The 11,794-nt window shown below is 31.9% G+C and overlaps 1 protein-coding gene across 2 annotated transcripts in view; it reads right to left on the bottom strand.

Annotated features, from left to right (window-relative positions):
- Positions 1-4,511: 4,511 nt before the first annotated feature.
- The window catches only part of LOC127724422 (uncharacterized), a 52,746-nt gene continuing 45,463 nt past the window's right edge, over positions 4,512-11,794 (bottom strand). The window contains exons 3-5 of one of the 2 annotated variants that reach the window (XM_052231378.1): positions 10,743-11,306; positions 7,148-7,526; positions 4,512-4,887 (exon numbers count right to left, since the gene is read on the bottom strand). In XM_052231378.1, the coding sequence (XP_052087338.1) occupies positions 4,724-4,887; positions 7,148-7,526; positions 10,743-11,306 (1,107 nt within the window). In that variant the 3' untranslated portion in view covers positions 4,512-4,723. Of the gene's footprint in view, positions 4,888-7,147; positions 7,527-10,128; positions 11,307-11,794 lie in introns of those variants that run through there. The other variant, XM_052231377.1, reaches the window with a different exon arrangement.

Below are 11,794 nucleotides of genomic sequence, written 5' to 3'. Positions count from 1 at the left end.
GACTAATTAGCATGTATTAACAGCCTGCAGAGCTCTGTACTAAAGTCATATGATTTTATCCAATTATAGTCTCAGCGGCAAGACCGCTTTGGTTACTATCTGTGATACCGCGGTTGTAAAATGGCATCTGGAATTTCTTATCAGTCACGTGATTTTATCGAGTCCGGTAATTATAAAGCACCTGTGTGAAATCCGAGGTTTATTAATAAGAAGGTGGCGCTGTATCATATAAAACCTCTACCTTCAGAAAGAAGTCGTATGATGTAAAAAACTTGAAAAACGGACGAGAATTGTTCAACCTACAACAGTTTAGCTTGGAAAATTGTATTTAATTTAGCATATTTTTGCTTTTTACCGTTTGTTTTAAACTGTTCTAAAAGTATTTTCCGGTTAAAAGCGGATCCCGAGTAAAACAGTTAAATACCGATGAATCGATCAGGTTTCACATGATGTTGAACAAAATAATGTAGACAGATGTAGACATAGAATATTTTACTGTTGAAATGTGCCAAGTTTATCGAGATTTATAAAAATATTTACTTTCAAGTAATTGATTACGTTATTGAAACTGGACAATGAAAATCGGGATCAAAAGTTCGTAAACATGTTAAATTTATATCTATTTTAAAAAAGTGTTTACAATTGAATACTAATATTAATGTAGCACGTTACAGCAAAAAGAAAATCAACCATACAAAACGAGCTTGACGCTATCTGTCTAACCGCAAATTTATTTTATATGAATTTGTTTATGTACAAATTAAAGAATAAAAACGTTTAAAATTGTGAATATTTAATTTGCCTGGTATACACGGAAGACTTGGATTATTCGTATTTAATAAAAGGGGGTCGAAACATATTTTTTGTACAATCATCTTCTTAACTTTCAGAAATGTCTTCTTAATTAACTGCATGGTTTTAAGTATTAAAATTGAAAATGATCCACCCTTTTTCTTAAATTCAATATGTGATAATTGTCGGCCTAAACTATTAAGATCGAAAAAGACATAAATAGGAAAAATAGACTAAAATCAACATTGAATGACTGACTCTATTCGGTAGCGTACAGCAGCGGAATGTAACGAGTGAACTATTCGGGTAACTTCGTACGTACATACGACAACAACTGGTCTATTCGTAATTTTCCGGGAACACGAAAATGACCGAAAAGTGTCAGTGATTTGATCTATCACATGCCGAGAGTCAATTACCATGCCATATATTAAACCAATTAACGAGTTATCGAAAGATGGGCGGTAACGCAGATGAAACCTTTGAAGTGACGACGTTGTTATTCCTTTCAATATTACTTCCATGTTCATACACAGATGACGCATGATCATTTTTTTACAGTTCTTAGGCTAAAGCTGATTACCTTTTATTAAATTAATTCAATGAGATATATTAAATAAAGAACTTGGTAATGCTTTTCTTTATATACTAGTAAGTATATATATATATATCTTTGACCATAATATTTTCATATAGCAGACAACCCATGTTAATTCTTTGTCATTACCATTTGGTTGATGTTTCAGACCACCACATACATGCAGGTTTATAGGGCACATAAGGTGCTGTTGCTATTTACACTTCCAATCCTCCAGGAAGTGATCCAATTAATGCTTTCAACAGTGCTTATCTCATTTTCAACATCCAAAATTGGACCACTTTAGTACAATTACTATTTAAATTCAAGCTCTTGAGGTAAACTTATAATCGTATTGACAAAGTTGCTCTTAAATTGCCTTAAACAAGATCAGATCTACATTTAATTTTCGATCTATGAGTTTGACTGTCCCTCTGGTATCTTTTGCCCCTATTTAAATGCTAATTCAGTGAACTAGTATATGTTCCTAAATTTAAACGTGGATATTGATAGAGCTTGCTAAATAAAATTAGCAACACATTAAGAGAAATCTGCAATCACATCGTCTGTGTTTAACTGTGACTTTATGCAATTCAAATATTGTAAAAGTAGCTAATGAAAAAATACACAAAAAGGACTACGGTCAATGACGATGCAAGGACACTAGAAAAATGACTTTTCCAGCAATTAACATGACAAAATCAAAGTCAGTAACCAAACTGATTTACAGTTATTTTTGAACACAATCATTTTTTGTTTATTTTACCTCAACGTATAATTACTATAAATACATAACCGAAACATAAGATAAAATTTCAAACTTCCACAAAATGCACATATTTAAAACTGAGTTTTACTGTGTGTTTGTTTATTCTATATTACCTAGAGAAACTAGTGGAGGCTTGAGTTCTCACACAACAAGTTTTACTCCTGCCACATTATTGCACCTATCCCAAGTCAGGAACCTCTAGCCTTTGTATATCTTGTGTGTGTTTTTTTTTGTGATAATTTTGGTTCATTTGTATGTACAGCAGCCGGTTGTACGAACGTGGCATTAGCCTAATGGGTCATTAAGTCTTCATTAAGCCTTTATGATGCATTAGGCTAATGAAGACTTAATGACTCATTAGACTTATGACACGTTCGAACAACCGGCTGCTGGAGTTTAGTGTGGTGTCCATTTTGATGAACTAGTGTACAAAATAATTAAGGGGTCAGCTGAAGCCCACCTCCGTGTGCCGGATTTACTTGCTATGTTAAAGACCCATTAGTGGCCTTGTTTTCTCTTTGGCACATTCCCTGTTTCCATTCTCCATTTTTTCGTTTTTAAAAATCAAACTAAAATAACCAAGATTTTAAAATTTTCATTTTATATGTCCCTCACTTAAGAGCATTATGTTTTTCTGTCTGTGCGTCTGTTCGTTCGTCCGTCTGTCCTGCTTCAGATTAAAGTTTTTTGTTAAAGTTTTTGGTCAAGGTATTTTTTGATGAAGTTGAAGTCCAATCATATTGAAACTTAGTACAAATGTTTCCTATGATAAGATCTTTCTAATCATGCTAATTGTAATGCCAAATTAGAGTTTAACCCAATTTCACAGTCCACTGAACATAGAAAATGATAGTGCGGGTGGGGCATTCGTGTACTGTGGATATATTCTTGTTTTGTAATTAGTGTGTAAAACAAAACATTTCACACAACAAATTGATTATTATTGATATCGATAACAAGAGGAATACATATGCGATAAACATAAGATAATATAGCCTGTCTATAAAGATCCTATGTTAAAAGTTTTAACCATGAATAATCGAGTTTTTAATTTCTATTTTTCACGATTTTTCTCTACAAATCACATTTTACACAATAATTACAATTTTTTAAATACGTATAACTATAGGACTTCTTAAGATAAACATCATATGGTATTCTCTATTTTCTGTTAAGATCCCAATTTGAAAGTTTTAACCATCAATAACCGAGATATTTTCATTTCCAGTTTTCCGGGTTTTTGGTCTTAAAACATATATTCTACCAAAATTACCCAAATATTAATATTGATAACTAAAGGACTTCACAAATAAAACATAAAATAGTATGATCTTTTTTCTATATAGATCAAATTATAAAAATATTGGCCATTAACAACGGAGATTTTCTACATTTCCAGTTTATAGCGTTTTTTCACTAAGAATCGCTCATTTCACCTCAAATATATTCAAATATCATCAATCGAAAAAAAAACCAAGGCTACAAAAACAAAACGACGATAAGACAAAAGAACAAATCCGAATGTGCGACACATACCCCACACAAAATCTCTCTCTGTGTGTGTGTGTGTGTGTGTGTGTGTGTGTGTGTGTGTGTGTGTGTGTTCAAAGTTCAAACACATCAAACGAATGGATAACAACTGTCATATTCCTGACTTGGTACAGGCATTTTTTTATGTAGACGATCAGTAGAGGACAAACACCAACGAACAAATATTATTTGGAAGAAATCTAAAAATGACACGGGAAGGAATTTTTAAAAGCAGATGCAGTTGCTTTCTTTCTTTCTTACTTTATATGAAAATGAGGAACGTGTATTTTAAAGTTCCAAACATCTTGTCTCGTATATTTTTGTCTAAAAACTGTATGTTTAAAAGTTTTGTCAAATGTATAAATAACCTCATCATTATTACCGGGATTGAAATTGTGTATGCTAGATGCGCGTTTCGTCTACAAAAGACTCATTAGTGACGCTCGAATCAAATAAGTTAAAAAGGCCATAAGTTTCAACATGTTTATGGTGTCCTAATGACATCAGCAGTTTCATTATTACTTTGTTGCAATTTCAGGGGCAAAAGATGGCTGTTATCATACATTCTCTTTTGGTAATAGGAATCACAGGACTGTTGCATTCTGTTCTAGAAATTGTTGATGTTTTCATATATTCATCATAGGGCATAGACAATATTGCTGGAATATTCTAAAATAAGCAATTGTTGGTCGTTCACATTTGAGATCGATATGGAACAATTTAGCCTATTGAACTAAATCAAAATTTGTTGATCGGGTAAATATAAAGAGAACAGTTTAACGCGTTAAAATATAAAATTTGATGTAGCCACATGTTAATTAAATGATTGTCCGATATTGCTGATGGAAGTACTTTATTTTATATATACAAGTTTGTGTCAGATAGAACAACGATTTTCTTTGCACCGAAAATACAAAATCAGATTTTTTACTAAGACATTGTTTGAAATATTGTATGAAGAAGATTGTGTTCTTTGCATACCACAGTACAAATACATTTTATCAGCCAATCAAGTGACAACGATGTTCAATTTATAAATGTGAATCACTTAAGCTCTAGAAGTGTGCTTCGTTGACATGTTCAATTTTTTTGAAGCATTGTGGGCATAGTTTGAAGTTCTGACTTCTACAACAGAAATGACAGCACACCAAATGTCCGCATGGAAGAAAAATGGTATCCAATTCTCTGTCTTGACATAATTTGCACAGTTTTTTTCTTTCTACAAAATATGAATTATATTTATAAATCAATATTGTATAACTCAGATTTTTGCATGAAATCAGTAACACGGCGGGTGTCAGGAGTTCCTCTGTTTCAAGATAACAAGCTTTTTAAAAGACTTTCAATGTCTGTGTTGCGAAATGCGAATATTGTGCAAAATAACAAAAACTAACCTCCCTTATCTTGTATTGTGTCTATTTGTTCTAGTCGTTCTATAAAATTTTATTGTGATAGAACAGTTCTTATATGTATTTCAACTCTCTATTGATTTTCATTTCTACAAACCATAGACATGGTAGAGTTTCCGTGTACCAATGTTTTTTTAATTGGAAATGTCTAATGGTTTAGAGGAAGCTGACATTTACTAAATCACTCTACTATTTTCTGGGATATCATATCACTGAATAACGCCAAAGTCAAGTCAAAGCTTTATCTATATCAATTCAGAAATCTTGGTTGATTTAAAATATAGAACTTAACAAGCAGTACATTAAGTATCTAAGGATTGTTCAAAGACATGAAAGAGAACAAAACCTTGTATTAGTTTGGGAAAGAATTGAGGAAAATGCGGTTTTTATCTATTGTAATTAATTGCAAATAAAAATTGTTTTGTTCTTTTTAACATCGTCGTGTTCTACTGTTGTATGAAGAATCAGGCTAAAATTCAAATCATGAATTTCCAAAAAACTAAATTATATTATACTTTAATACTTTAACTTTTATAACTTTATAATTTAAGTTCAATTGTATGGACGTTGTACTTGTACTATCTTGGTACGTTTGTATGTACTGAAAACATTGATACAGTGTATATATATTTTAATTAAAAATAGAGACGCTATTGTTTTGAAGCAAGTCAGTTCTCTTTGGGTACTCCGGCTTCCTCCACCAACAAAACCTCACCGCCACGAAATAGCACAATAGTGCTGAAAATGGCGTTAAACACCAATCAATCATTTTGAAATTTTTTTTTTTTTTTTTTTTCAATACACTAAGGCCTAGTTCACTGCAATATGTCATTATCTTAAAACAATTTTAGATATGTTAAAAGTATATATTATGATATTCAAATTCAATTAAGTATATGTTTGTATAAAGTGTCTTATTATTAGTCAAGTAAGGACACTAGACTATAGGTATCATCATATTACAAAAAGGAAGATAGAAAAGTTAATTTTAGGCATCAAATGCAAATGGCAATTAATTTTTTCAGTGGTGCTGTTTATCAGAAATATTAAAAAAAAAAATAAAAAAATAAAAAAAAAACCCAAAAAAACGGTTAGTTAGGTTAAAAATCTTGATAATTTTAGTATTCAAGAATAACAGCTGAATAAGGTCGTAGACATTAATTGGGAAACATCAAGTTAACAAAATAAAATTCAGACTCGAATGCATATATTATAAACAGATTTTTTTTCCTCTGACAATTTTATGCGAGAATATGAGTTAAGAACTAAGGAAATACAATTTATTTTAAATACAAAGAGGTAGGGAAAAATTCCCCTGAGTTTACTTCAGACTCTGGATGATAAATAACAGTACTGCAGCTTCACGTGTTCAATTTCAAATGGAAATAGCATACCTTTCAAACGGATAATTAATGTATGGTAAAATATGGCTCGAAACTATAACTTTTTTACGAAATTAGTGTATTTATGTTGAAAAATAAATAAGAAGGACATTTTTCATTTGTTATTCTTAACCAAAACCAAATTTCCATCGGATTTTTCTTTGAAATAGAAAACAAAACACATTTTCAACGTCGTCCATCGATGCAACATTTTACAAAAACTGAAGTATCGTTTGCAATATCGGTTCTAAATTGCCTTCAAAACAATGTGTAGTGCTGATTTCATCAATGCATTGATGTTTTTTTTTAAATGTAAATTAATAATGATCTGTTATATTGACATTCCGTCACGTGTCAACAACTGCCTGGGCGTTGCTCTTGTGAGTGAAACAAATACAAGGGATATTTGCCCTACCTTTATCTGCTTATAAGTAGAAAATTTTCATTTCATATTAAACCAAATAATATATTAATGTTAAAATACCTTTTAAATGTATACAAGATTGGATAACATTTTTTCATGTTTTATCATCAGCTCAGTAGTCAGCACGTCGGTACTGTCATGATTTATTACAAACTTTTCTTAGATTGTCCGTTTATCAATTTATAACTGATTAAGAAACTAAGGTTAAGATAAGCCGTCTTGGTAACTTATAAAACATGTAAAATATTGAATTGTTTACACTACCTGTTTTTTTTGTATGAAAAACCGCGGTATATTGCTGTGGATTGACAAGTCCGGTTTTGATTTCATCAAGACTACCACCAAAGCATCCATTTTGTTGCCTGTCTTCGGTCCTGTCTATATCAGGTACAATAATATTTTGGACTATTTCATCCCAACTGATTTCTTGATCTGATATGTTTGTACATAACTGTTTTCTTTTACATGTGTTAGGCATTTTTGTTCGCTCATTGATAAACTTCCAGACTTCAGAGTTGCCCGCTTTTGCAAACTTATCAGGAGACAAATTGGGCGTTAACAACATTGTTCTTTTACTATGATCTCTTTCCGATGTTTCTTTTCCTATTTCTCTGTCATGTTTTCCGTGATGTCTTCCTAGAAGCTTAGAAAAAAATAAACACTGATTCTTAACTAAATGTTTGAATAAGTGCTTAACGTCTAACTGCAAATATTGCATGTATATTAGGACGAAAGCATATCAATTCTATATGATCATGAACCATGATTAGTATTTTATTATCACTCTTAGACCCTTTTTTACATATAGTGTACAACTTGAAGTTAACAGTCTGCAGGAAGACATGTCACCAAACCGAATCAAAGCCGGTTAGTATTTAATCTTGCTCCTACTATTTAAACGCCGCTTGCCTTACGAAGAAACATTAAATTGCTTAAACAAAAACATATGTATACAAAAGAATATATTTAACAATAAACAATCGAGGATACTGCCCTTTTTGAAAAAAAAATATTTCTATTTTTCTTGAAGCGTATTATTAAACCTTTTTTTATATATTTTATTTCAAAATTCTATCTAGTAATTTTCTTTTTATTTACCAAAAAAAAGTTCGTGAATTATCTTTGCAAAATGTTGCAATTTTGCTCAACTTGTAATATGTGTGCTAGTAAATTATAAGATTACATTTTTGACGAAATATTATGTGATGATCAACCTTAAATCGATCTGCGAACAAACGAAATTCAATATTTTTTCCTGAGTCAAAAACATGTCTGAAACCAACAACAGATTATATCATAATTTAATTTTCTCCCATTTCATGTAGTATTACATTAAAACAAAATGGGTTTTTTTTTGTGTTGGTCAGTTTGTTAAATGGAAGACGTCTAGTTAAAGACACGAATGAATGTTCTTAATGTGCCTGTTTTTGACACCTACAACTCACAACAACATTGACAAGAAAAATGTAAGTATTCGTTTCAAAGTAGTTATGATCGTAAACAATTGTTTCTAGTAGTTTACTGAATTAAAGAAAAAAATGTTTGCCTTTATGTATTTACCACACCGTTATTTTTCTTGTTTTAGTTTAAAGCGTTTGTGTATTTGAATTTAGTATGATTGAAAGGGAGGCCTTTACTTTTTCTAAAAAAGTTCATCGGAAGATACCAAGACTATGTTGATAAATATTCCGCATCAACTTCACAAATAATACATAATGGTCTTGAAGTATAGATTCTATATACTGACGTTGTTTATCATCTTAATTACGTGTAATGATGTTCTTTTTATTAGTCTTTGTATATTTTAAACCTTTACTGTTTAGTCAATTTTGGTAATGTCCTTTTGGCGTGGCTCGGTATTTATACATCCCGCCATTATGTTATTGTGCTATGGTCATTTTTTTGTATTCTTGTCTTTCTTTTTTGCTTAATATGTGCTTTGTTTATAGAGTGTCTAAATGCAATTTTGTTTTTCTTTGTTGACATAGTTGTTTGTTTTTATGGTGATTAAGATTATTACACAATGTTGACTGCAGTACCTCATTTTTTTACATTTTTACCAATCATGTTTGTTTGTTTTGCTTACACATTGCTGTAAATAAAATGGAATTATATGCGACTGCCATACAAGTGAGAGGTTTAGCTAGCTATAAAACCAGGTTTAATCCACAATTTTCTACAAAGGGAAATGCCTGTACCAAGTCAGGAATATGATACATGTAGTTGTTTTCCATTCGTTTGATGTTTTTGAGTTTTTGATTTTGCAATTTGATAAGGACTTTCCGTGTTGAATTTTCCTTGGAGTTCGGTACGTTTGTTATTTTACCTTTCATAAAACAGATATTCAGAGTTACCGCAGGATCTTCAACACTGTCGGGGAACCATTAACAAGCAGCAAGATATGAAAGGCCCGACGAACAAAAGAGAGATCAAAGCCAAGGCCACAGCATAATATTGTAAACTGAATATTCTACAGAGAAAAGGAAATACCATTGACCCATATATTCCGGGCGTTCACTAATTTAGTTGGACCCGAAACCTCCCCTATGTTTGGTCAGTGATGAAGTAATAAAAGACCATAGAGGAGCATATTAAAACTAGATAAAATAAGAAAACCGAAAAGAAGATCAACGAAAGGAAATATCAAGAAACAGAATCAAACCCGGGGACAAATAGAAAAAGACATTTCTCATAGAAATCCGAAGTTTTATGAGAAAACGCAGACTCCGTAAAACTGGATCAACGCAGGTGCTTCCACAGGGTACGCATTTTTAGCTTCTTACAAGACACTCGACGTTTTTCCCGTGATATTTCATGTTCGGCAATAGGGGTAGACAACTTATTAGAAATTATCTGTAGAGAAATATAACTTCTAATATGTACACACGTATATTTTGGACACGTTGCAGTCGGACAGAGGATATTCTTGTTGAAATATCATCTCCGTAACTTTATTGCTTGGGGATAATATAATGTAGAGTCATAAAAAGGCTTTGCAAAAACTATTAATTGCTGTTGGCAAGCGGTGCAGTCTTCCATGGAAAAACTCGACATCATAATATTAATAAAACTATAACTAAAAAAAATAATGGATTCGGATGTGATTGTAGTATATTTTGTTCCTGGATGTTAAAAGAATTCAATGTGAAATGGTTATGAATACATATAATAAATATTATTTGAATGAAAAAACGCACAAAAAAAAATCCTCAAAAAGCTTTTTGCTGAATATTTGTTTTTTTTTCGAAATAATATCGTTCAAATCGAATCTGTACGTATATGTTTGAAGCATGTTTTACCGGATTGAATTTTTATCTTTGATACGGCTTCTCCACTCCGTGTAAACGCCCATGTGGGGTGTCGGCTATGTTTGACACGGGGTGGCGGTTTTGAAGCGGAGAAAAACGATCAAGGTAAGTTCAAGTATCAACATTTCCTTTTTGAAAATTGTTAGTACCAAATAATGTATTGCACGGAAGGAACCGAACCATAATCTGTTTCCAGCAAGCAGAAGCAGACATTTACAGTGCTCTGTTTTCTCATACACCTCTCCCTAGTTTTCCGTGTTGCAGATTTTGAGCCTTCATATGCAATTTTCAGGATAAAACACTACCTTTGACGATTTTTTTCCCGTATGATTTATATAGAAATGAATTCCTATCATGGAATTTAACCAAATGCCAGCTTCTTAGTAAAAACGTCTGCTTCTGCTTACACAGTCAATATATTGTCCAAAGAACTCTTAAATTGCCTGACTTATCATAGGATCTCCAAGATATCCACTTACTACCCCTTTAGTTTCATCTTCCCGATTTTGTAAACATATTTTCCATGTTGGACGGTCTAATTGTGTTCTTACTTTGATGTTTCCCATCTGTTTGCGGTCAGTCCACCTACTCTCAGTGAAACATTTAGCATTAGCATTTTTTCCGTCAATTTTGCCGTTGGCTGCGCCCATGTTTAAATTTATATCCGGTTGAATCTTGTTCATCTCTTGTTGGTGTCTCTTGATATTCTCGGCTATGGTATCTTCTTTGTCCTTAATTTTGCTGGTTTGACTTTGGTTACCATATAAATCTTGATTAAGACTGTAACATGTTTTAACCTTTTGGCCATTATGAAAAAACTCGGAGGTCGTATATCTATGTGGACCTGTTAAAACTTCCACTCCGACCTCAATTATAGAAATAACCAACATATCGAAAGAGTCTGTAATTTTAATATCCTCCATATCCAAGTGCATCAGAGCAGAAGGAGAATACAGCATACCTTTCAGGCGAAACAGAATTAATGTTTCTCTTTGCCTAGATCTATTTTCCTTTCTAAACGTAACCGATTCTAGGAAAGACGATTTGTCATTTAAAGGAAATTTCCTTGTGCTGTATGATACCAATTCTACTGGGAATCCTCGATGATATAGCGTCTGCAAAAGTAAAACATTTGCATACTAATAGACATCGAGCAAAGAACAAAACATGACAAACGTTTAAATGTTTTTTTTTATCAAATGAACAAAATCTACAAAGCAGGTTATATATCTATTGCACACCAATTGCTTAATAAAATGAAGGATTTTTTTTTATCACAGAGCTCAAAAGTAGATGAACGAAGTTTTGAATGGTATCTAGATTTACCTCAATTTAATATTGTGGAGGACTGAGGTTATATTCATGCAATTTGAATAGGCTGATATAAAATCCTCCAAAAAAGGAAATATGAAACCGACTATTAATTTAGAATATAATGACACAAAAGGCTTTTTATTTTACTGTAGGTTGCAATTGGTAAACATAACTGATTTACAAACCACTCATCCATTGGGAGATAATTAATATTCATAGATAATTTGAATTTTTTACCTACTGATTCCTAGATATGGTCTTCATGTTTCATCTCATAGAGACACAATTG

This window comes from Mytilus californianus, unplaced genomic scaffold, assembly GCF_021869535.1.
Source record: "Mytilus californianus isolate M0D057914Y unplaced genomic scaffold, xbMytCali1.0.p SCAF_14, whole genome shotgun sequence".
NCBI classification, from domain to species: Eukaryota; Metazoa; Mollusca; class Bivalvia; order Mytilida; family Mytilidae; genus Mytilus; species Mytilus californianus.
This window is presented reverse-complemented; position numbering and strand designations above follow the sequence as displayed.